This window comes from Aquarana catesbeiana, linkage group LG12, assembly GCF_042186555.1.
Source record: "Aquarana catesbeiana isolate 2022-GZ linkage group LG12, ASM4218655v1, whole genome shotgun sequence".
In the NCBI taxonomy this organism is placed as follows: domain Eukaryota; kingdom Metazoa; phylum Chordata; class Amphibia; order Anura; family Ranidae; genus Aquarana; species Aquarana catesbeiana.
In genome coordinates this window covers 16,541,944-16,569,468 of record NC_133335.1, presented here as the reverse complement: position 1 = coordinate 16,569,468, position 27,525 = coordinate 16,541,944, and the positions used below count along the sequence as shown (strand labels likewise).

Here is a 27,525-nt window from a genome sequence, read left to right as displayed (position 1 = left end):
ACCCTTCAAAGACATGCTGGTTAATTGTTTCTTATCTAATATGTCTGTAAGTATCAAAAAAATCCAATGGCTGGCCCTCTGTTGGGGGCCATTGCAGCTCTAGTTCTCACTTCAAACATAGAGTCAATAAAACAAGGTTCTAAGGTTTGAGAGCACTGATAACCAAAGCAAGATGGAAGTGTTCCCTACAGGTGGCTTAGTGGTTAGATTTTTTTGCTTCATAGTGCTGAGGTCCTGTGCTCAAACCCTGTCCAAGGCACCCTGGTGGCACTCTATTTGGTGGAGCGGTCAGTGCAGCTCCAGTTCTCGCTTCGAACATGGAGTCACTAAAACAAGGCTCCAAGGTATGAGGAGTACTGTTAACTGAAGCATGAAGTGGAAGCATTCACTGACGCTTAGTGGTTAGGTTTTTTTGCCTCATAGTGCTGAGGTCCTGCGTTCAAACCCTGGCCAAGGCAGTATCTTCATTGTTGCCGTTTTGCTTGGTACTCCGGTTTATTCCCATCCTCCAAAAACATGTTGTTAGGTTAATTTGCTCCTGACTAAACTGGCCCTAAAAAGGTTCCAAGGTTTGAGGTGCACTGATGATCAAAGCACAAGGTTGAAGAGTTCCTTGAGGGTGGCTTAGTGGTTCGCTTATTTGGCCTCATACCGCTGATATTCTATGTTCAGACCCTGGCCAAGACACTATCTCCATGGCTGCCTTTTTGCTTGCATGGTACTCTGGTTTCCTCCCATCCTTCAAAGACTTGCTGGTGGGTAAGTTGGCTCCTGACTAAATTGGCCCTATTATGACTGCACGGGTATAACAGCAGACCCTGGTGGCACTCCATAGGGGAGCCAGTGCAGCTCTGATACTCTCGTCAAACATGGAGCCGCTAAATAAGTAAAGTTCCAGGTTTGAGGTGCACTGATAACCAAAGTATGAGGTGGTGGTGGCGGCGGCTTAGTGGTTAGTGTTTTTGCCTCATAGCACTAAGGCCCTGTGTTCAAACCCTGGCCAGGACATATCTGCATGGTTGTTGTTCTGCTTGGGTGTCTACTCCAAAGATATGCTGGTAAGTTGGATCCTGGACATGTTCACTGTGGGTGGCTCAGTGGTTATCTTATTTGGTCTCATAGTGCTGAGGTCCTGTGTTCAAACCCTCGCCAAGACACTATCTGCATCGTTGCCTTTTTGCTTGCATGGCATTCCGGTTTTCTCCCACCCTCCAAAGACATGCTGGTAGGTTAATTGGTTCCCGTCGAATATGTCTGTAAAGATCTAAATATCAAATGGCAGTCCCTGGTGGCCCTTCGTTGGGGGTTTTTGCAGCTCCAGTTCTCGCTTCAACCATAGAGTCAATAAAACAAGGTTCCAATGTGTGAGGAGTACTGATAACCAAAGCATGAGATGGAAGTGTTTACTGCAGGTGGCTTAATGGCTAGTTTTTTTTTTGCTTCATAGTGCTGAGATCCTGTGTTCAAACCCTGGCACCCTTGTGGCACTCTATAGGGGGACAGTGCAGCTCCAGTTCTTTCTTCGAACATGGAGTCACAAAAACAAGGTTCCAAGGTTTGAGGAGCACTGTAAATCGAAGCATGACATGGAAGTGTTCACTGAGGGCAGCTTAGTGGTTAGCTTTTTTTGCCTCATAGTGCTGTGGTGCTGCGTTCAAACCCTGGCCAAGGCACTCCATCTCCATGGTTGCCGTTTTGCTTGCATGGTGCTCTGGTTTCTTCCCATCCTCCAAAAACATGTTTTCAGGTTAATTTGCTCCTGACTAAACTGGGCCTAAAAAGGTTCCAAGGTTTGAGGTGAACCGATGATCAAAGCACATGATTGAAGAATTCCTTCCTTAGTGGTTAGCTTATTTGGCCTCAAATCACTGATATCCTGTGTTCAGACCCTGTCAAGACACTATCTCCATGGTTTCCTTTTTGCTTGCATGGTACTCCGGTTTCCTCCCACCCTTCAAAGACTTGCTGTTGGGTTAATTTGCTCCTGAGTAAAATGGCCCTACTATGTCTGTGGTGGTCTAACAGCAGACCCTGGTGGTACTCCATTGGTGAGCCAGTGCAGCTCTGATACTCTTGTCAAACATGAAGCCACTAAAAAAATAAAGTTCCAGGTATGAGGTGCACTGATAACCAAAGTATGAGATGGAGGTGTATGCTGCTGTTGGCTTAGTGGTTAGTGTCCTTGCCTCATAGCACTGAGGTCCTCTGTTCAAACCCTGGCCAGGACATAGCTACATGGTTGCTATTTTGTTTGCATGTCTACTCCAAAGATATGCCGGTAATTTGGATCCTGGAAGTGTTCACTGTGGGTGGCTCAGTGGTTATTAGCTTATTTAGCACTCATAGCGCTGAGGTCCTGTGTTCAAACTTTTGCCATGACACTATCTCCATGGTTGCCCCTTTTCTTGCATGCTGGTAGGTTAATAGGTTCCTGTCTAATGTGTCTGTAAGGATCTAAAAATCCAATAGCAGACCCTGGTGGCCCTCTATTGGGGGGCAGTGCAGCTCCAGTTCTCGCTTCGAACATGGAGTCACTAAAACAAGGTTCCAAGGTTTGAGGCCTACTGTTACCCAAAGCATGAAATGGAAGCATTCACTGAAGGCAGCTTAGTGGTTAGCTTTTTTTTTCCCTTATAGTGCTGAGGTCCTGCATTCAAACCCTGGCCAAGGCACTATCTCCATGGTTGCTGTTTTGCTTGCATGGTACTCCGATTCCTTCCCATCCTCCAAAAACGTGTTTTTAGGTTAATTTGCTTCTGACTAAACTGGGCCTAAAAAGGTTCCAAGGTTTGAGTTGCACCGATGATCAAAGCACAAGTTTGAAGAATTCCTTGGGGTCGGCTTAGTGGTTAGCTTATTTGGCCTGATATCCTGTGTTCAGACCCTAGCCAAGACACTATCTCCATGGTGGCACTCCAAGGGGGGGGCCAGTGCAGCTCTGATACTCTCGTCAAACATAGAGCCACTAAATAAGTAAAGTTCCAGGTTTGAGGTGCACTGATAACCAAAGTATGAGATGGAGGTGTCTATTGTGGGTGGGTTAGTGGTTAGTGTCTTTGCCTCATAACACTAGGGCCCTGTGTTCATACCCTGGCCAGGACCTATCTGCATGGTTGCCATTTTGCTTGCGCGTCTACTCCAAAGATATGCTGGTAAGTTGGATTCTGGAAGTGCTCACTGTGGGTGGCTCAGTGGTTATTAGCTTATTTGGTGCGCATAGTGCTGAGGTCCTGAGTTCAAACTCTTGCCAAGACACTATCTCCATGGTTGCCCCTTTGCTTGCATGGCACATGGTTTTCTCCCACCCTCCAAAGACATGCTGTTAGGTTAATTTGTTTGTGTCTAAGGATCTAAAAATCCAATGGCAGATCCTGGTGGCCCTCTATTGGGGGCCATTGCAACTTCTATTCTTGCTTCAGACATGGAGTCACTAAAACAAGGTTTGAAGGTTTGAGGAGCACTAATAACCAAAGCATGGGATGGAAGTGTGTTTACTGCAGGTGTCTTAGTGGTTAGATTTTTTTTTGCTTCTTAGTGCTGAGGTCCTGTGTTCAAACCCTGGCCGTGGCACTCTGTTGGGGGGGCAGTGCAGCTCCAGTTCTCGCTTCGAACATGGAGTCACTAAAACAAGGTTCCAAGGTTTGAGGAGTACTAATAACCAAAGCATGAAACAGAAGCGTTCACTGAGGGTGGCTTAGTGGTTAGCTTTTTTTTGCCTCATAGTGCTGAGGTCCTGCGTTCAAACCCTGGCCAAGGCACTATCTCCATGTTTGCCGTTTTGCTTGCATGGTACTCCGGTTTCTTCCCTTCCTCCAAAAACATGTTTTTAGGTTAATTTGCTCCTAACTAAACTGGCCCTAAAAAGGTTCCAAGGTTTGAAGTGCACCGATAATCAAAGCACAAGATTTAAGAATACCTTGAGGGTGGCTTAGTGGTTAGCTTATTTGGCCTCATATTGCTGATATCCTGTGTTCAGACCCTGGCAAAGACACTATCTCTATGGTTGCCCTTTTGCATGCATGGTACTACAGTTTCCTCCCACCCTTCAAAGACTTGCTGGTGGGTTAATTAGCTCCCGACCAAATTGGCCCTGCTATGTCTGTGTGGGTTTAACAGCAGACCCTGGTGGCACTCCATTGGGGGGGCCAGTGCAGCTCTGATACTCTTGTCAAACATGGAGCCACTAAATAAGTAAAGTTCCAGGTTTGAGGTTCACTGATAACCAAAGTATGAGATGGCAATGGTTGTTGTGGGCGGCTTAGTGGTTTGTGTTTGTGTTATTGCCTCATAGCCTGTTCACACTTCATTGAAGGGCCAATGCACCTCTGGTACTCACTTTAAACATGTAGCGACTATAAAAGTCACGTACTAAGGTTTGAGGTGCACTGATGATCGTGGCATGGGATAAAAAATATTCATAATGGCGATTAGAGAAAGTTTTCAACTCTTGATATCCATAACGTAAACGTGTATGCCTAGCCCAAACTTTTTGTTTTGGATAGAGTAGGGAAAAGTTGAAACACCCACCGGGGGTTATATATTTGCCTTCTGTGGAAAAATTTCCCTTCACTTCCTGTCCCCAGAGCAGGAAGTCAGAGGAAATCTCCCCAAACGAAGGTGATGCCTTTCCTAGAACGTTATCCTAAAGGACAGGTGTAAGATTTCCCCTCACTTCTTGTTTTGGGCAAAATGTTGGATTTCCCTCCATTTTCTTTCTTTGGGTTTCTATGGTCATCAGTACAAGTTGAGGGATGAATCTCCCCAATGGGGACGCAGACAGAAATAAAAACATAATAGAGTGTCTAACCTTTGCCCATTCTATCCAAAACTAAAGAAAAGATTTTGCCTGGTGAAACCCTTGCCGCTTATTTGTGGGTGATACTGTGGCTTAGTGGTTATCACTTCCACTTTACATAGTGGTGGTCCCTGTTAAAACCCCTGGGGCAGTATGTGCATGGAGTTTGCATCTCATGCTTTAGTGGTACATCTTCGCTTGGGCTCTATGTTTTTCTCCTGCACCTTAAAGTGGAACTATACCGCATCTGAGCACCACAAACCAAAAACAATGTTTAACCACTTCAGTACCGGGCACTTTCCCCCCTTCCTGCCCAGGACAATATTTCGCTTTCAGCGCTGTCGCACTTTGAATGACAATTGCGCGGTCATGCAGCACTGTGCCCAAACGAAATTTTTATAATTTTCTTCCCACAAATAAAGCTTTCTTTTGGTGGTATTTGATCACCTCTGCAGTTTTTAATTTTTGCGCTATAAACGAAAAAAACCCAACAATTTTGAAAAGAAAAACTGATGGGCACTGATAGGCAGCAGTGATGGCACTGATAGGTGATACTGATGTTCACTGATAGGCGGCACTGATAGGCAGCACTGATGGCACTTATAGGTGATACTGATGTGCACTGATAGGCGGCACTGATAGGCAGCACTGATAGGTGATACTGATGTGCATTGATGAACGGCACTGATAGGCAGCACTAACGGCACTTATAGGTGGCACTGATGGGCACTGGTAAGTTCAGCACTGATGAGGAGCTACTGACAGGCATTACAGATTGGCACTTTTTTGGGCACCGATTGGCACTGTTGTGGGCACTGATCTGCACTTTTATGGGCACTGACAGGCTTATATAGAGGGGGACAGGCTGACAGGTGATCGGCACTGATTGGCAGCTGATGGGCACCTTTTGATGGGGGCTGTGCTGATAAATCAATGTGCTGATTATCAGCACAGACCCCTCCGCTGACAGGGAGAGCCGCCGATCGGGCGCGCGCCGGCTCTGTTATCCTGATCAAGTCATATGACGTCCGGTCAGGATAACACAACCACTTTGCCGCCGTCATTTTGCTATACGGTGGGCGGCAAGTGGTTAATTCATTTTTAATATTCAAAGCAAACTCCCCCATCCAGTGGCAGGACAAGGTCATTTAGAGCCCAGGGCGAACATGCCAAACTGCGCCGCATCTACTTCCTCCCTCCAAAAAAGTGTATGAGCATATGAGCATTATGTGACAGCAAAAATCCCCCCCCCCCCCAAAAAAAAATTGAGCACTAATCTGCATGCTTACCCCTAAGCATAAAATTCCCCTCCTCCCAGTACAAATCCCCCCTCTTGCTAAAACCCCCCCTTTCAGCACAATTCTTTGCCCCCTACCCCCCCCCCAAAAAAATAACCTCTTCTAGCACAAATCTACCCCTCAAATCTCCCCAAGTACACATCATCTCCCCCCTAGCACAAATTCACCCCATCCCTCCTCCTAGCACAAATCCCCTACCTCCCTCTACCATATCACCTCTTGTAGCACAAATCCTCTTCCCCCCTCCCAGCACAAATTCTACCCATCCCTCCTCCTAGCACGAATACCCCCCCAATCATCCCTACTAGCACAAATCCCCCCCCCCCCATCCCCCAAAAAAATCTCCCCTCCTAGAACAATTACCCTACCTCCCTCTACCATATCACCTCTTCTAGCACAAATCCTCTTCTCCCCTCCCAACACAAATTCCTCTAAATCACCACTCCTAGCACCCCCCCCCCCCCCTCCAAATTTGCCCTCCTAGAACAATTCTTATCCCTTGCTGCCTCCCAAATTCCACCTCTCAACACAAACCCCCCCTCCCCCCTATCTCCTCACAACGGCCCTGCCCCCATCCATCCATGTCTCCACCCTTTATTTTGCTGAGGAATCACTTTGAAAAACACTCCTCCAGCATTTCTGGCCACCGCCATCTTAAGAAAGGGCAGATGAATTTACTTCCTGGAATCTGAAAAGCCATCTTCCCTTAGCTCAAGCATGAGGGTGTGCTTAGCTAAGAAAGCACCTCCTCCCCCTCCTGAAGACTCCTGGGATGCATGACATCATTTGTACAAGAAAAAGAACCACTGCTCCAGGTGTATAGAAATAAGGCTGATTGGAGTATCTTGCAGAGTGCTAGCCCCAGCCCACCTCTGTGGGAAACTTGGAAAGAAGAAAGAAACGTAGATGCGTTTCACGCATACATTCGGAAGTTCTGGATGTGCAGCCATTTCTTTCTTCTTTCTATGACATCATTTGCCTAGGCAAGAAACCAGGAAGTCACTGAAGTAATGTAAAAAAAAAAAAGTTTAAAAGAAATAAATATGATCTACTTTCCTATCTATTTACTAATACTAGCAGCATGAGGATTAAAAATAGTCAATGTTGATTGAGAGAGTGAAGTTCTTCTTTAAAGCGCTACTAAACCGCAGTTTTTGAAAAAGATAAATTCCCTGCAAGGCAATACCATGATCTGCCAGTAAACCCCCCCCCCCCCCCCCCCCGGCCTCCTTCTGGGTTCACGTCCTCCAGCGAAAATGAGTGTCCGGGAACGCAATGATGTCACTTCCGTGCGTGCGCGCGGGAGCTCGCTGTTAATGGCACTGTGAGCCGGACCTTCAGAGTGCGTGCCCCGGTAACGTCACCGGCTGCATGCACTCTGAATATCTCCTAAACTGTGCAAGATTAGGAGATATTCACAGTATTTACAGGTAAGCCTTACTATATAGGTATGCCTGTAGGTCAGGGGGTCTCAAACTGGCGGCCCCCCCAGCTGGAAACTACAAGTCCCATAAGGCATTGCAAGGCTGACAAGCATGACTCCCAAAGGCAGAGGCATGATGGGACTTGTAGTTGAGCAACAGCTGGAGGGCCGCCAGTTTGAGACCCCTGCCCGGGTGTAGGTACAAGTGGTAGTACAGAGTTTACTAGCACTTTAAGACATGCCGGTTGGTAAACGGCTTGGTATGTATGTGGGATTAGATTGTAAGCTCCTTCACAGCACTATATAAACACCTGTAATAAATTTAAAAAAAACTAAGCTTATTCCTATTTAACAAGATTGTGTTTTTTTTTATTTTTTTTTTTTATTTCCTGTCAGGCGCAAGGCTTGGAAAACGCCATCGAGGAGATGCTGACCCGCCTGGACGAGTTCTGCGCCATGGTGGACATGGTGAGTTCCCATGTTATTATGAGCTGTTCCTGTTGTTCACAAAAGATGGCTGCCTGAGCACATAGAAAATGGAGCCGCACAACACTGCCCCTAAAGGCCTCTGCCGGGCTGGGAGCTGCGTGTTTGCGCTCTGCTGGCAGCTGTGAGTGGGGGAGGGGTGGGTGTGTGTGTGTGGGGGGGGGGGTGACGTCATCTGTTATGCACTCAGCCTGCCGGTAGGTGTGCAGCAGACGTGCTGACGAAGCAGCCATATTACAAACAGCCTGCAAAAAAAAAAAAGGGCTATGCTTGTTCTTGCACAGAGCAGTTGCATAACGGACACTAGGTGGCAGTAGAGCGAGCAAGTAGGTTAACCGCAGATCACCGAGCTCCATTTAACTTCTTCATGGCCTAGGTGCTGAGCTGGTATTCCTAGTGCACGGTGCAGGCAGGTCTGTTAACCCTCCGCCAATGTTACACAAATTGCTGCAACTCTACTTTTCCGACCGTCAATACCTATATCCGAGTGCATTGTACATAGGGTTGCCACCTCATCCCTTTAAACCCAAACACATATTAATTACACAAGTTCTGTGGCTGATTAAGGTGGTAATTAAACTCACTCGGTGCCTTATCTGCATTATATTGGCCTCATAACCTGTGTAAGTCAGATGCGTTCGGGTTTAAAGAGATGAGGTGGCAACTCTAATTGTACATGTGGAGTCACTGTTTTATTGCAGCTAGATCAGTACAGGTTGAAGCGTTATCGCTCCGGCCTACTGGCTTTGTCCATTGGTGTCGCTGTGCGTGCACCTTTATAGGATGACCCCCCCCGATTAGTCTGATTAAAGTAGATGTCAACCCAATCACCAAAATCTCATATAATCTTTATCCTGTTATGCTGGCCTATACGAAAAATCAGCCGGTTAAAGTGATTGTAAAGCTACGTTTTTTGTTTTTTTTAAATGACAAACATGTCATACTTACCTCCACTGTGCAGTTCGTTTTGCACAGAGTGGCCCCCGATCCTCAACTTCTGGGGTCCCCCCGCCCAGCGGTGCCGGTAGCTCCTCCCCGCATTCTATAACCCCCTAGAAGAAGTGCTCCCCTGGGGGGGGGGGTTACCTTGCGGGTGCGGTCCCGAGTCCAGCATTTGCATCTATGAATGCAGGACTCGGCACCGCCCCCTCCCCGGCGCCTGCGTCATTGGATGCGCTGCGCTGCTATCAATCTATCCAATCAAGAGCCGAGAAAACGGGCAGAGGGGAAGAGCGTGTCTCCGGCGTGGGAATTACGGGACTCAGGTGAGTAAATGGGGGGCCGGTCAGTGCTTAGGATGTATTAAGGTGAAATAGGATGTATTAAGGTGAAAAAACACGAGGGTTTACAACCCCTTTAATCACTTCCCGCCCGGCCTATAGCAGATTGACGGCCGGGCGGTGGTTCCGTTATCCTGACTGGGCGTCATATGACGTCCAGCAGGATAACATGCCGCCGCGCGCCCGCGGGGGCACGCATCGCGGCGATCGTGATACACCGCTCCACCGATCTTGGTAAAGAGCCTTGGTAAAGACAGACGCGAGTAGAGGAGAGCCGATCATCGGCTCTCCTGACAGGGGGGTCTGAGCTGATTGTTTATCAGCGCAGCCCCCCCTCAGATGACCACACTGGACCACCAGGGATGCCACTAGGACCACCAGGTAAGGGGGCAACATGTGGATGGCCAGGTATGTACCCCATGGCCATCCACGTGCCCAATGTGCTCAATCTGTGCCAATCAGTGCCCACAAATGGGCACTGATTGGCACCATTATATTTCAGTGATGCCCAGCAATGCCACCCATTAGTGTCATCAGTGCCACCAATCAGTGTCATCAGTGCCACCCATCAGTGTCCATCGGTGCCACCTGTCAGTGCCCACCTATCAGTGCCCATCCATGCCACCCATCAGTGCCACCCATAAGTACCCATCAATGCCACTTATGAGTGCCCATCGGTGCCGCATACCAGTGCCACCTATCAGTGCCCATCATCAGTGCCCCCTCATCAGTGCCACCTCACTGGTGCCACCTCATCGGTGCCCATCAGTGCAGCCATATCAGTGCCCGTCATTGAAGAAGAAAACATACTTATTTACAAAAAATTTTAACAGAAACTAAGAAAAACTTGTTTTTTTTTCAAAATTTTCGGTCTTTTTTTATTTGTTGCGCAAAAAATAAAAACCGCAGAGGTGATCAAATACCACCAAAAGAAAGCTCTATTTGTGGGAACAAAATGATAAAAAAAATTGTTTGGGTACAGCGTTGCATGACCGCGCAATTGTCATTCAAATTGCGACAGCGCTGAAAGCTGAAAATTGGCCTGGGCGGGAAGGTGTCTAAGTGCCTGGTATTGAAGTGGTTAAAGCGGTTGTACACCCTCCTGTACAACCACTTTTTACCTACAGGTAGGCCTATATTAAGGCTTACCTGTAGGTGCTTGAAATATCTCCTAAACCGCCACGGTTCAGGAGATATTTACTAAAAAGGCGAGCGCTGATGACTACGGCGCATGCGCCCTTTAGAAAGGGCACATCGTGCCGTTTCCATTAGGGGTCGTGCCGTTTCCATTAGGGGTCACGCCGTGACTGGCGGCTCCTGCGCGCAGCATGCGCGGGAGTGACGTCACGCGACTCCGGCCAGTCACAGAGCCAGAGTTTGCAGCCCCCTCGGAAGGAAGAGGGGAGAAGAAGGACGCTCCCTGCTCGCGGGGACAACGGCGACAGTGCGGGCTTCTGTGTGGGGTAAGCGACACATAAAGGGGCTACTATGCGATGCATACTAGCCCATTATGCTTTACCTTTGCTGGGAAATAAAAAGGAAGTAAAACCCACCAGGGTTTACTTCCTCTTTAGGTTCAGTGGAAATGACAAATCAGTTGTCATCTCTAAAGTTGTTTCCAATCCTTTAAATCTGCGTATTATTTTTTTTTTTAATAGCCTCTGGTGATCCCACCATGAAGATGTTCAATAACTTCCTGGTATGGGGTGGGGGGGGGGTGGGGGGGGGGGGGTGACGGCGCTCTCTTTCCTGATTGGGCTCCTGTGTTGTCACCCAGGTATCTCATAGAGGTTACAATGACCTCATAGATTATACAGAGATGGTCCGCTGTTATTGCCACCAGGAAACCCATCCTGAGAGATGACATGCAGACCAGTAGTGGCTTTGTTGCCCTTGATTTGAACCCTTGATTTAACACTAGCTGAATGCATTTGGCATGTTCTCCCTCTGCTTCCATAGGGTACCATATTGGTCAATGCAAGCTCTGTGATCTGACCCACAATAATTTGCTGATAAGAGGAGACCTATCAGTAGTTCTGCTTATTTATGAACTGCCGACATTATGCAGTGCTGTACATCCAGAGCCGACTGTAGAAAGCCGACATGGGGCCCTGCACAGCCCTCCATGACGGGACCACCTCCTTTGCTGGAGGGGTAACTGTGGGGGGCCAGGCCACAGACAGACCCTTGCTGCTGAACCTTTGGGGCCCAGTACAGGAGGAATTCCTACACCCCCCCCCCCTCCCCATTTGGTGGCGCTGTGTACATTGTGTATTAGATGTATCTACAAAAAAAGGGAGGAGGAGCAAAAAGTGTTCACTGTGCATCACTCACCATTATGTAAATAAAAAAAAAAAAATATATATATATATATATATATATATATATATATATATATATATATATATATACTGACCGGCCACTTTATTAGGTACACCTTGCTAGTACTGGGTTGGACCCCCTTTTGCCTTCATTCTTAGTGGCATAGATACAACAAGGTGTTGATAACGTTCCTCAGAGATTTTGCTCCATAGTGACATGATAGCATCATGCAGTTGCTGCAGATTTGTCTGCTGCACATCCGTGATTCCGATCTCCCGTTCACCACATCCCAAAGGTGCTCTATTGGAATGAGATGTGGTGAGTGTGGAGGCCATTGGAGTACAGGGACCTCATTGTCCAGTGGTGAGATGATTGGAGCTTTGTGACATGGTGCATTATCCTGCTGGAAGGAGCATCAGAAGATTGGGGACACTGTAGTCATAAAGGGATGGACATGGTCAGCAACAATACTCAGGGAAGCCGTGGTGATTAAATGATGTTCAGTTGGTACTAAGGGGCCCAAAGTGTGCCAAGATAATATCTCCCCCACCATTACACCACCACCACCAGCCTGAACCGGTGATACAAGGCAGGATGGATCCATGTTTTCATGTTTACACCAAATTCTGACCCCACCATCTGAAATGGAGACTCATCAGACCAGGCAACGTTTTTCCAATCTTCTTTTGTCCAATATTGGTGATCCTGTGAGAATTGTAGCCTCAGTTTCCTGTTCTTACCTGACAGGAGTGGCACCCGGTGTGGTCTTCTGCTGCTGTAGCCCATCTGCTTCAAGGTTCGATATGTTTTCCGTTTCAGAGATACCTTGGGTGTAACGAGTGGTTATTTCAGTTACTGTTGCCTTTCTATGATCTGGAACCAGTCTGCCCATTCTCTTCTGACCTCTAACATCAACAAGGCATTTCCCTCCATACAACTGCCGCTCACTGGATATTTTCTCTTTTTCCCACCATTCTCTGTAAACCCCGAGAGATGGTTGTGAGTGAAAATCCCAAAAATACTCAGACCAGCCCGTCCGGCACCAACAACCATACCACGTTCAAAGTCACCTAAATTCCCTTTCTTCCCCTATTCTGATGCTCGGTTTGAACTTCAGCAAGTCGTCATCACCACATCTAGATTCCTAAATGCATGGAGTTACTGCCATGTGATTGGCTGATTAGCAATTTGTGTTACCAAGCAATTGAACGGGTGTACCTAATAAAGTGGCCGGTCAGTGTATATATCACTGGAGATGGAGACTGGTGTCTTAATAGGAGATCCCCATCTATGATTCTGTATCCTTTCCAGGTAGCAAACATGGTCTCCGTGCTCTCGTGTATAATTAGTCCATGTATAAAATATCAAAGAAAATCTTACCAGGGCAGTCTCAGCTTCACCTACTCTTCTTTATTTAATCATAATATACATATATATACAGTGGGGCAAAAAAGTATTTAGTCAGCCACCAATTGTGCAAGTTCTCCCACTTAAAAAGATGAGAGAGGCCTGTAATTGTCATCATAGGTATATCTCAACTATGAGAGACAAAATGTGGAAACAAATCCAATCACATTGTCTGATTTTTTAAAGAATTTATTTGCAAATTATGGTGGAAAATAAGTATTTGGTCAATATCAAAAGTTCATCTCAATACTTTGTTATATATCCTTTGTTGGCAATGACAGAGGTCAAACGTTTTCTGTAAGTCTTCACAAGGTTGTCACACACTGTTGCTGGTATGTTGGCCCATTCCTCCATGCAGATCTCCTCTAGAGCAGTGATGTTTTGGGGCTGTCGCTGGGAAACACGGACTTTCAATTCCCTCCAAAGGTTTTCTATGGGGTTGAGATCTGGAGACTGGCTAGTCCACTCCAGGACCTTGAAATGCTTCTTACGAAGCCACTCCTTCGTTGCCCGGGCGGAGTGTTTGGGATCATTGTCATGCTGAAAGACCCAGCCACGTTTCATCTTCAATGCCCTTGCTGATGGGAGAAGGTTTGCACGCAAAATCTCACAATACATGGCCCCATTCATTCTTTCATGTACACGGATCTGTCATCCTGTTCCCTTTGCAGAGAAACAGCCCCAAAGCATGATGTTGCCACCCCCATGCTTCACAGTAGGTATGGTGTTCTTTGGTTGCAACTCAGCATTCTCTCTCCTCCAAACACAACGAGTTGTGTTTCTACCAAACAGTTCTACTTTAGTTTCATCTGACCATATGACATTCTCCCAATCCTCTTCTGGATCATCCAAATGCTCTCTTGCAAACCTCAGACGGGTCCGGACATGTACTGGCTTAAGCAGGGGGACACGTCTGGCACTGCAGGATCTGAGTCCCTGGCGGTGTAGTGTGTTACTGATGGTAGCCTTTGTTACGTTGGTCCCAGATCTCTGCAGGTCATTCACTAGGTCCCCCCAAGTGGTTCTGGGATTTTTGCTCACCGTTCTCGTGATCATTTTGACCCCACAGGGTGAGATCTTGCGTGGAGCCCCAGATCGAGGGAGATTATCAGTGGTCTTGTATGTCTTCCATTTTCTAATTATTGCTCCCACAGTTGATTTCTTCACACCAAGCTGCTTGCCTATTGCAGATTCAGTCTTCCCAGCCTGGTGGAGGTCTACAATTTTGTTTCTGGTGTCCTTCGACAGCTCTTTGGTCTTCACCATAGTGGAGTTTGGAGTGTGACTGAGGTTGTGGACAGGTGTCTTTTATACTGATAACAAGTTCAAACAGGTGCCATTAATACAGGTAATGAGTGGAGGACAGAGGAGCCTCTTAAAGAAGAAGATACAGGTCTGTGAGAGACAGAAATCTTGCTTGTTTGTAGGTGACCAAATACTTATTTTCCACCATAATTTGCAAATAAATTCTTTCAAAAATCAAACAATGTGATTGGATTTGTTTCCACATTTTGTCTCTCATAGTTGAGATATACCTATGATGACAATTACAGGCCTCTCTCATCTTTTTAAGTGGGAGAACTTGCACAATTGTTGGCTGACTAAATACTTTTTTGCCCCACTGTATATATATATATATATATATATATATATATATATATATATATATATATATATATATATATATATATAATGATTAATTAAAGAAGATGTATATTTTAAAAAGTGCTAATTATCTCTATAAATACAGCTGAAAATCCATCTGACCACCGACCATTTTTCAAAAAATGTTATTTTTTTGCTGCGGAGAAGAGTGGGTGTCCTTTCCTCTGATAGGGTGACATACAACGATAGACATGCCTGTAGCTGCAGGAGATAGGAGTTGTGGATGAATGAAGAATTTAAAAAAGGTGAGTTTTGGGAGGAAATGTTTTACCACTTCAATACTGGGCACTTTCCCACCTTCCTGCCCAGGCCAATTTTCAGCTTTCAGCGCTGTCACACCTTGAATGACAATTGCGCGGTCGTGCTACAATGTACCCAAACAACATTTTAATGATTTTGTTCCCACAAATAGAGCTTTCGTTTGGTGCTATTTGATCACCTCTGGGATTTTTATTTTCTGCTAAACAAATAAAAAAAAGACCAGATTTTTTTTTCCGTTTCTGTTACAAAACTTTGTAAATAAATACGTTTTTTCCTTCACTGACGGGCACTGATGAGGCTGCACTGACAGGCACTGAGAAGGTGGCCATTATGGGCACCTATGAGGTGGCACTGATACGCACTGGTGATGGGAACTAATATGCGGCACTGATGGGCACCGATAGGCAACACTGATAGGTGCCACTGATATGCAGCACTGATGGGCATTGATAGGCAGCACTAATGGGCACCCATTGGTGGCACTGATGGGCACTTATAGGCGACATTGCTGGGCACTGAAAGGCGGCACTGATGGGCACTGATATGTGGCACTGATGGGCACTGGTAGGTGGCACTGATAGGTGGCACAGATGGGCACTGATAGGTGGCACTGATGCACACTAATGTGTGGCACTGATGTACACTGATACACAGTACTGATGGGCATCACTGACTGGCAGGCATTAGTGATTGGCACTGGTGGTGCTGGTGGTCCTGGGTGGTCATCCTTGGGCGGGCTGCACTGATGATCCATCAGCGCAGACCCCCCTGTCAGAGGAGCAGCTGATCGGCTCTACATGGCTTTTCCTGTTTACACCGTGATCAGTTGTGGTTGGACACGGCTGATCACGTGGTAAAGAGTCTATGTCAGAGACTCTTTACCTATATCGGAGTTGTGGTGTGTCAGACTGACACGCCGCACCACCGATCGCCGCGCTGCGCGCCCCCGCGGGGGCGCATCAGCTAGTTATCTGGATCATGTCATAAGACGTCCGATCAGGATAACTAAACCACTTTGCCGACAGCATTTTGCTATATGGCGGGCAGCAAGTGGTTAAAGAAAGATTCCAGGTATGGCAATTTTGTATAGTTACACTGTTCTAGGTTGTAGCAACATAATTATATACGTGTCATACCTGTAGGATCGACGTGGAAGCTGGAAGTCACTGTAGTAGGCACCATTACTACAAAATGATCTCCTCTTCTTCAGGGTCCTGTTGCATTGTGAAGACAAGAGTTTGCTGGGCTCGGGCACCATTTCGGGAACACTTAGCATTTTCTCTATGGATGCAAAGCGCTCTGTGATTGGATGAGGCAGGGTGTGGACTTTACAATCTCCACCATGTCCAATACACTTTGCATTCCAACATGATACAGACCCCCAAACACACCTCCAAGATGACCACTGCCTTGCTAAAAAAGCTGAGGGTAAAGGTGATGGACTGGCCAAGCATGTCTCCAGACCTAAACCCTATTGAGCATCTGTGGGGCATCCTCAAACAGAAGGTGGAGGAGGGCAAGGTCTCTAACATCCACCAGCTCCGTGATGTCATCATGGAGGAGTGGAAGAGGACTCCAGTGGCAACCTGTGAAGCTCTGGTGAACTCCATGCCCAAGAGGGTTAAGGCAGTGCTGGAAAATAATGGTGGCCACACAAAATATTGACACTTTGGGCCCAATTTGTACATTTTCACTTAGGGGTGTACTCACTTTTGTTGCCAGCGGTTTAGACATTAATGGCTGTGTGTTGAGTTATTTTGAGGGGACAGCAAATGTACACTGTTATACAAGCTGTACACTCACTACTTTACATTGTAGCAAAGTGTCATTTCTTCAGTGTTGTCACATGAAAAGGTAGAATAAAATATATACAGAAATGTGAGGGGTGTACTCACTTTTGTGAGATACTGTATACTTCCATGGCTCCAAGCTGGACCAATGTTACCATGAAGGAATCTTCATACCGGGAATTCATCATTACACGGGATAAAGGTAGGAGCCAGTCTAATGGAGGAGGAGGAGAGTGGAGGCAGCCCAGGAAAAGGCCTACAGCCATGCATGTGGTCGGGTTATGATGAAGAGGAGCATTAATGGAGAAACAGAGAGAAGTGATTGAGGTTGGAGATATCATTATTTCAGAATTGTTCCCGTCACTGAAAACTGGCCAAACGTGGAAGTTTGTGGATAAGAATGTTTCTGTTCATGTATGTAATGCCAGTCCCTTCTGTGGATGCCATTGGTCATACAGATACAGTCAGGTCCATAAATGTTGGGACATTGACACAATTCTAATCTTTTTTGCTCTATACACCACCACAATGGATTGGAAATGAAACAAACAAGACTTTCAGCTTTAATTTGAGGGTATTTACATCCAAATCAGGTGAACGGTGTAGGAATTACAATAGTTTGTATACGTGCCTCCCACTTTTTAAGGGACCAAAAGTAATGGGACAGATTAACAATCATCCATCAAACTTTCACTTTTTAATACTTGGTTGCAAATCCTTTGCAGTAATTACATCCTGAAGTCTGGAACGCATAGACATCACCAGACGCTGGGTTTCATCCCTGGTGATGCTCTGCCAGGCCTCTACTGCAACGGTCTTCAGTTCCTGCTTGTTCTTGGGGCATTTTCCCTTCAGTTTTGTCTTCAGTAACTGAAATGCATGCTCAATCGGATTCAGGTCAGGTGATTGACTTTGCCATTGCATAAAATTCCACTTCTTTCCCTTAAAAAACTCTTTGGTTGCTTTTGCAGTATGCTTTGAGTCATTGTCCATCTGCACTGTGAAGCACCGTCCAATGAGTTCTGAAGCATTTTGCTGAATATGAGCAGATAATATTGTCCGAAACACTTCAGAATTTACCCTGCTGCTTTTGTCAGCAGTAACATCATCAATAAATACAAGAGAACCAGTTCCATTGGCAGCCATCTGGCCTTCCTGTTTTTGAGGCTCACCAATGGTTTACATCTTGTGGTGAACCCTCTGTATTCACGCTGGTGAAGACTTCTCTTGATTGTTGACTTTGACACACGTACACCTACCTCCTGGAGAGTGTTCTTGATCTGGCCAACTGTTGTGAAGGATGTTTTCTTCACCAGGGAAAGAATTCTTCGAATTTACATCTTGTGGTGAACTCTCTGTATTCACTCTGGTGAAGTCTTCTCTTCATTGTTGACTTTGACACACACACACACCTACCTCCTGGAGAGTGTTCTTGATCTGGACAACTGTTGTGAAGGGTGTTTTCTTCACCAGGGAAAGAATTCTTCAGTCATCCACCACAGTTGTTTTCCGTGGTCTTCCGGGTCTTTTGGTGTTGCTGAGCTCACCGGTGCTTTCTTTCTTTTTAAGGATGTTCCAAACAGTTGATTTGGCCACACCTAATGTTTTTGCTATCTCTCTGATGGGTTTGTTTTGTTTTTTCAGCCTAATGACGGCTTGCTTCACTGATAGTGACAGCTCTTTGGATCTCATATTGAGAGTTGATAGCAACAGATTCCAAATGCAAATAGCACACTTGAAATGAACTCTGGACCTTTTATCTGCTCCTTGTAAATGGGATAATGAGGGAATAACACACACCTGGCCATGGAACAGCTGAGCAGCCAAATGTCCCATTACTTTTGGTCCCTTAAAAAGTGGGAGGCACATATACAAACTGTTGTAATTCCTACACCGTTCACCTGATTTGGATGTAAATACCCTCAAATTAAAGCTGAAAGTCTGCAGCTGGATTTCAAACCATTGTGGTGGTGTATAGAGCCAAAAAGATTAGAATTGTGTCGATGTCCCAATATTTATGGACCTGACTATATGATTTACATTTCAATGGGTTCTCTCTAACTAGCTGAGTTTTCTCCAGTCCTTGTCACCCACACATTCCTGTTTTGCATTCTCTGATCGCTTCTTTGCACACCCAAGTACCTTTAAGTCCATTAAGTGGACACATTTTTCACCTCACCCCTTGACTTCATGGGTTTATTTACACCATTGATTAAAACTTAGGGTTATTTTTGTAGCGCAGAAGGAACTAAAAACTGAGAGGCCCCCACGTCAGCCATTTTGTAGAAGCTTCCCTCCACATCCTGACTCATGAAATGGAAGGGCGGCCTTGTCTCCAGGGCGCAGTGACTCCGGCTGACCAGAGGGGGAGCTCTTCCTACACTGCTGGTTGTCATTCCAGTGGTCGGAATGTGTTTGTAGCAGAGATAAGTCATTTGCTGACCTGATTTGGATTTGCAGCTTGGAAAATGAGGCACTTACCTCGCTGACACATTAAACACCGGCCGCCATCTACTCCTAATGACCCCAAAAGCTTGTCAGCGCCATTTTTTTTTTTTTTTTTTATAGTATCAGACGTTATAGCAGACAATTGTATTGCAGTGCATTGCAGCTAGATCAGTACAGATTGAAGTGTTATTGCTCAGGCCTACTGGCTTTCTCCATTGCTGTTGCTGTGCATGCAGGTTTTTAGGATGACCCCCGATTAGTCTGTTTAAAGTAGATGACAACCCAATCACCAAAATCTCATATAATCTTTATCATGTTAATAGCAGTTCTAAAGTTGAGTCCAATTATTTAAATTTGTAGCTTTTTATTAAAATAGCCCCTGGTGAAGCCACCATGAAGATCCTTGTTCAGTAACTTCCTGCCAGGTGAGCCCAATGACCCCAAATGCTCATCAGCGCCATTTATTTTTTTCTACAGTGTCAGACGTTATAGCAGACAATTGTATTGCAGTGCATTGCAGCTAGATCAGTACAGATTGAAGTGTTATTGCTCTGGCCTACTGGCTTTCTCCATTAGTGTTGATGTTTGTGCAGGTTTATAGGATGACCCCGATTATTCTGGTTAAAGTAGATTACAGCCCAATCACCAAAATCTCATATAATTCTTATCACGTTAATGTCATTTTTAAAGTTGATTCCAATAATCTAAATCTGCAGCTTTTTATTAAAAGATCCCACCATGAAGATCCATGTTTAGACACTTCCTGGTATGGGGGAGGGGGGGGGTGACAGTGCTCTGCCTCCTGATTGGGCTCCTTATGTTGCCACCCAGGTATCTCATAGAGACTACAATGACCTCATAGATTATACAGGGATGGTCCGCTGCCATCGGGAAACCCATCCTGACAAACGACATGCAGACTGGAAGTGGCTTTGTTGCAGCTAACAGGTTTTGCAGCAGCACAGTGGCAAGGTGGGTATTACTTCTGCTGTTCAGTGTCGGGGGGTCCCTGGTTTGAACCCTGGGCTTGACGCTAGCTGAATGCATTTTGTATGTTCTCCCTCTGCCTCCATGGGCTACCATATTAGTCAATGCAAGCTCTGTGATCTGAGCCACAATAATTTGCCGAGACAGATCAGTAACACTGCTTATTTATGAAGTCCCAACATTATGCATTTATTTACATACAACGTTATGCAGTGCTGTACATCCAGAGCCCCCATTAAAAATCATGGGGTCCTGTTCAGCCTTCCATGGCAGGACCACTCCCATACCTCCCCTGGGAATGAGGGACACCTTCTAGCAAATGTATGTAGGCATAAGACACGCCCCCTGCCACACCCCCTTAAAGGAGAATTAACCAAAAAAAAAGGTTAAAGTGGTACAGACCACTTTTACCTACAGGTAAGCTTAGATTAAGGCTTACCTGTAGGTGCAAGAAATATCTCCTGAACCTACATGGTTTAGGAGATATTTCCAAAAGACAGGCACCGATGTCTACGGAATGGCGCGCAGGCGCACTGAGCGTGCCGTCTCTAACGGCGATCATGATGTCATCATGGCTCCGGCCAATCACAGCGCCGGAGCTGCGATACCCGGAAAGAAGTTGGGCGCTTCGTAGGAGAAGGGACAGTGGTGACATCGCAGGCTCCCTTGTCAGGTAAGTGACACATAATGGGCTACTATGCGATGCATAGTAGCCCATTATGCTTTACCTTTGCAGGGAAACAAAGAGGAAGTAAACTCATCAGGGTTTACTTCCTCTTTAATTAAATCCACAAGGGCTTTTTTTACCACTATTATTCCTTGATATTGGCTTTTAAAATTTACAAATGCAGCAATTTAGAAATTAGATGAAAGGTTTAAGGCTGGGAAACACTTTTTGAAAGATAAAAAGTGCATTGTATATGATACAACTATCTAGATCAGACCAAAATGAGGGACAAATAAGGAGGAAAGAGGGACAGATGGACATTGCTCCAAATCAGGGACAATCCCTCAAAATCAGGGACATTTGGGAGCTATGCTCCCCCCCTCCTCTGGTGGAGAGGTAGCTGTGTGGGCCATGCCAAAGGCAGACCCTTTCTGCTGGAGCTTTGGGGCCCAGTACAGGAGGAATGCCTACACCCCCCCCAGTTTGGTGGCCCTGTGTACATCGCACATCAGATGTTTCTAAAACGCTCACAAAAAAAGAGAGGAGAGCCTCTACTGATTGAAATGCAGCAAAAAGAGTTCATTGTGCGTCATTCACCATTTTATATATCGAGGGAGATGGAGACCGGTGTCTTAATAGGAGATCTCCGTGTATAATTCTGTGTCCATTCCAGGTAGCAAACATGGCCTCTGTGCTCTCATGCATATAAAGATAGGTGCATCTCATAAAATTAGAATATCATCAAAAAGTCTTAATTTATTTCAGTAATTCAATTTAACAAGTGAAACTCATATATTTGATATAAATTCATTACACACAGAGTGATATCTTTCAAGCATTTTTTTTTTCTTTTAATTTTAATGATTATGGCTTACGGTTCGTGAAAACCCAAAATTCTGTATTTTTTTAGAAAATTTAAATATTACATAAGACCAATAAACAAAATAATTTTTAATACAGAAATATTGGCTCACTGAAAAGTCTGTCCATGTACAGTATAGTATGCACTCAATACTTGGTCGGGGCTCCTTTTGCATGAATTATTGCATCAATGCGGCGTGGCATGGAGGTGATCAGCCTGTGGCACTGCTGAGGTGTTATGGAAGTCCAGGTTGCTTTGATAGCGGCCTTCGGCTTGTCTGCATTGTTGGGTCTGGTGTCTCTCATCTTCCTCTTGACAATATCCCACAGATTCTCTATGGGGTTTGGGTTAGGTGAGTTTGCTGGCCTATCAAGCATAGTGATCCCAGGATCATTAAACCAGGTATTGGTACTTTTGGCAGTGTGGGGAGGTGCCAAGTCCTGCTGGAAAATGAAATCAGCATCTCCATAAAGCTGGTCAGCAGAGGGAAGCATGAAGTGCTCTAGAATTTCCTGGTAGAGGGCTGCGCTGAGCTTGGACTTGGTAAAACACAGTGGACCAACACAAGGCACAGAAGTTGCAGGAGGTCCAGTGTGAAGTTGCCACAGTCAGTGATGATTTGGGGAGCCGTGTCATCTGCTGGTGTTGGTCCACTGTGTTTTATCAAGTCCAAAGTCAGTGCAGCCCTCTACTAGGAAATTCTAGAGCACTTCATGCTTCCCTCTGCTGACCAGCTTTATGGAGATGCTGATCTCATTTTCCAGCAGGACTTGGCACCTGGCCAGCAAACTCGCCGGGCCTAAACCCCATAGAGAATCTGTGGGGTATTGTCAAGAGGAAGATGAGAGACACCAGACCCAATAATAAAGACGAGCTGAGGACCGCTATCAAAGCAACCTGGACTTCCATAACACCTCAGCGGTGCCAGAGGCTGATCGCCTCCATGCCACGCCGCATTGATGCCGTAATTCATGCAAAAGGAGCCCCGGCCAAGTATTGAGTGCATACTATACTGTACATGGACAGACTTTTCTCTAAGCCAACATTTCTGTATTAAAAATCTTTTTTTTATTGGTCTTTTGTAATATTGAAATTTTCTGAGATACAGAATTTTTCACTAGCTGTAAGCCGTAATCATCAAAATTAAAAGAAATAAATGCTTGAAATATATCTCTCTGTGTGTAATGAATAGATATAAAATATATGAGCTTCACTTTTTGAATTGAATTACTGAAATAAATTAACTTTTTGATGATATCCTAATTTTATGAGATGCACCTGTATAGTCCATGTATAAGATACCAAAGAAAATCTCACCAGCTCAGTCTCAGCTTCACCCGCATTTCTTTATTTAATCTGTGGCAAAAAACAGCATATTATAAGAAAAGAAAATAGTGATAACTAATTATTTTTATAAACAAAAAACAGCTAAAAATCCATCTGGCCACCGAACATTTTTCAAATTATGTTATTTTTAAAAAAAGAAGAGTGAGTGAGACCAAGAGTGACCTTGTGAGATTTTCTTTTGTATCTTAAAGTGATTGTAAAGGTTCGCGTTTTTTTTTTTTTAAATAACAAACGTCATACCTCCACTGTGCAGTTCGTTTTGCTCAGAGTGGCCCCCGAACATCATCTTCTGGGGTCCCTCGGCAACTCTTGTGGCTCCTCCTCTTATCAGATAACCCCCTAGGAGTAGTGCTCTCCCGGGGGGGGGGGGGGTGTTACCTCGCGGACGTGCTCCCGAGTCCAGCACTTGCCTCCATAGACACGAATGCCGGACTCGGCCCTGCCCCCCAGCCTCCGCGTCATTGGATTTGATTGACAGCAGCGGGAGCCAATGGCTGCGCTGTAATCAATTTATCCAATCAAGAGCAAAGAACGCCGGGCAAAGACAAAAAAAGTCTCTGCCAGGTGAAATTCCAGGGCTCAAGTAAGTAAAACGGGGGGGCTGGGGGGCCGGTCACTGCCAGGTGTTTTTTCACCTTAATGCATAGGATGCATTAAGGTGAAAAAACACGAGGGTTTACAACCCCTTTAACCCTTCCTGATAGGTTCACGTACAACAATAAGAAATGCCCGTAGCTGTCGGTGATAGGAGTTGGGAATGGATGAAGAATTTTAAAAAAGGTGAGTTTTGGGGGGGGAAATGTTTAAAGATGACCTCCAGGTATGGCAATTTTATATAGTTATGTTGTTCCAGCTTGAACCAGTATAAGTATGTATGTGTCATACCTGTAGGATCCATGTAGAAGCTGGTAATCTCTGTAGTAGACACCCCTACGCCAGGGATCTCCCGTTTTTTAGGGTTTGTGCCGAGTGGCTGCCCTGCTGCATTGTGAACACAGGAGGTCACTTGCTTGGCTCAGGAGCCATTCAAGGAACACTTTGCATTTTCTCAATGATTGCTATATTTCACCTTACCACTTGACTTCATGGGTTTATTTACTCCATTGATTAAAATTCAGGGTTATTTTTGTAGCGCAGAATGAGCTAAAAACTGAGAGGCCCCTACGTCAGCCATTTTGTAGAAGCTTCCCTCCACATCCTGACTCATGAAATGGAAGGACGTCCTTGTCTCCAGGGCGCAGTGACTGCGGCTGAACAGAAGGGGAGCTCTTCCTACACTGCTGGTTGTCATTCCAGTGGTCGGAGTGTGTTTGTAGCAGAGATAAGTCATTTGCTGACCTGATTTGGATTTGCAGCTTGGAAAATGAAGCACTTACCACGCTGACACATTGCACACAGGCCGCCATATATGCCTAATGACCCCAAATGCTTGCCATTTTTTTTAGTATCAGACATTATAGCAGACAATTGTATTGCAGTGCATTTCAGCTAGATCAGTACAGATTGAAGTGTTATTGCTCTGGCCTACTGGCTTTCTCCATTGCTATTGCTGTGCATGCAGGTTTATAGGATGACCCCGATTAGTCTGTTTAAAGTAGATGACAACCCAATCACCAAAATCTCATATAATCTTTATCATGTTAAGAGCAGTTCTAATGTTGAGCACACTTATTTAAATTTGTAGCTTTTTATTAAAATAGCCCCTGGTGAAGCCACCATGAAGATCCTTGTTCAGGAACTTCCTGGTATGGGGGTGACAGCGCTCTGTCTCCTGATTGGGCTCCTGTGTTGTCACCCATAGAGACTACAATGACCTCATAGATTATGCAGAGATGGTCCACTGTTATTGCCATCAGGAAACCCATCCTGAGAAACGACATGCAGACTGGAAGTGGCTTTGTTGTAGCTAACAGCTTTTGTGACAGCACAGTGTGATTGGTGGGTATTACTTCAGTCTTACAGTTCTGAGGTCCCTGGTTTGAACCCTGGGTGCGACACTGAATGCATTTTGCATGTTCTCCCTCTGCTTCCATGGGGTACCATATTAGTCAATGCAAGCTCTGTGATCTCACCCACAACGTGGCCGAATAATTTGCTGATATATCAGGTGCCAATACATATCAGTAATAATGCTGATTAATGAAGACATTCCATTAACACTGAAGTGCTGACATTATGTAGATAGGTGGTGGGCCAGTCCACAGACAGAGCCTGCCAGGTCTTGCTGTTGAACCTTTGGGATCCAGTAGGGGAGGAATGCTTATACCACCCTATTGCTGGCCAGTGCTTAAAACCCTCTATTGCTGGCCAATCCTTATAACACTCTATTGCTGGCCAGTGCTTATAACCCTCTATTGCTGGCCAATGCTTATAACCCTCTATTGCTGGCCAATGCTTATACCCCCCTATTGCTGGCCAGTGCTTATACCCCCCTATTGCTGGCCAATGCTTATACCCGCCTATTGCTGGCCAATGCTTATACTCCCCTATTGCTGGCCAATGCTTATACCCGCCTATTACTGGCCAATGCTTATACCCTCCTATTGCTGGCCAATGCTTATACCCCCCTTTTGCTTGCCAATGCTTATACTCCCTATTGCTGCCCCTGTGTACATCATATAACTAAAGGGTTTATGCCTCTAAAACACCCACAAAAAAAGAGAGGAGGACCCCTACTGATTAATATGCAGCAAAAAAAGAGTTCAATGTGTATCACTCACCATTACACATCTATTTCTGAGGGGATGGAGGCTGGTGTCTTCATAAGAGATCCTCATGTAGAAATCTGTATCCTTTTCGGGTAGCAAACATGGTCCCTGTGCTCTCGTGTATATTTAGCCCATGCAGAAGATACCAAAGAACTTCTCACAGGGTCACTCTCGCCTTCACCCACTCTTCATTATTTCATCGGTAGCCAAAAAAACAGCACATTTTGAAAACAGCTAAGAAGCCAACATCCATGTTATGAAATCTGCTCTTTCTTGGCTACCCATGAAATAAAGAAGAGTGGGTGAAGGCGAGAGTGACCCTGTGAGATGTTCTTCACCCTTCCTGATAGGGATAGATACAAGAAATAATGGACTGAATGGCACTTGTGCCAAGTGGGAGACCTCCTGTGTGTTTATTAAGCAACAGGACAGCCGCTCAGCTTGGGACCCGGAAGGTAGAGGCAATCACTGTAGTAGTGGTGTCTACACAGTGATCTCCAGCTTCGAGGGGGATCCCACAGGTATGGCACACATATACTTCCATGGCTCCAAGCTGGACCAATGTTACCATGTAGGAATCTTCATACCAGGAATTCATCATTAAACAGGATAAAGGTAGGAGGCAGTCTAATGGAGGAGGAAGAAAGTGGAGGCAGCCCAGGAAAAGGCCTACAGCCATGCATGTGGTCGGGTTATGAAGAAGAGGAGCATTAATGGAGGAGCAGAGAAGTGATTGAGGTTGGAGATATCATTATTTCAGAATTGTCCCCATCACTGAAAACTGGCCAAACCTGGAAGTTTGTGGATGAGAATGTTTCTGTTCATGTATGTAATGCCAGTCCCTTCTGTGGGTGCCATTGGTCATACAGATATATGATTTACACTTCAATGGGACCTCTCTAACTAGCTGAGTCCTTGTCACCCCCACATTCGTGTTTTGCATTCTCTGATCGCTTCTTTGCACAGCTGAGTACCTTCAAGTCCATTAAGTGGACATATATTTCACCTTACCACTTGACTTCATGGGTTTATTTACACCATTGATTAAAATTCAGGGTTATTTTTGTAGCGCAGAATGAGCTAAAAACTGAGAGGCCCCACATCAGCCATTTTGTAGAAGCTTCCCTCCACATCCTGACTCATGAAATGGAAGGACGTCCTTGTCTCCAGGGCGCAGTGACTGCGGCTGACCAGAAGGGGAGCTCTTCCTACACTGCTGGTTGTCATTCCAGTGGTCGGAATGTGTTTGTAGCAGAGATAAGTCATTTGCTGACCTGATTTGGATTTGCAGCTTGGAAAATGAAGCACTTACCTCGCTGACACATTGCACACAGGCCGCCATATATGCCTAATGACTCCAAAAGCTTGTCAGCGCCATGTTGTTTTTTTTAGTATCAGACGTTATAGCAGACAATTGTATTGCAGTGCATTTCATCTAGATCAGTACAGATTGAAGAGTTATTGCTCTGGCCTACTGGCTTTCTCCATTGCTGTTGCTGTGCATGCAGGTTTATAGGATGACCCTGATTAGTCTGTTTAAAGTAGATGACAACCCAATCACCAAAATCTCATATAATCTTTATCATGTTAAGAGCAGTTCTAAAGTTGAGTCCACTTATTTAAATTTGTAGCTTTTTATTGAAATAGCCCCTGGTGATCACACCATGAAGATCCTTGATCAGTAACTTCCTGGTATGGGGGTGACAGCGCTCTGTCTCCTGATTGGGCTCCTGTGTTGTCACCCATAGAGACTACAATGATCTCATAGATTATGCAGAG

General features: G+C 45.5%; 1 protein-coding gene across 1 annotated transcript in view; it reads left to right on the top strand.

The window, feature by feature from the left end:
* LOC141114292 (uncharacterized) overlaps positions 1–27,525 on the top strand; it is a 42,962-nt gene that overhangs the window by 3,594 nt on the left and 11,843 nt on the right. The window contains exon 2 of the mRNA XM_073607896.1: positions 7,913–7,984. Coding sequence (XP_073463997.1) covers positions 7,913–7,984 — 72 coding nt within the window. The remainder of the gene's footprint in view (positions 1–7,912; positions 7,985–27,525) is intronic.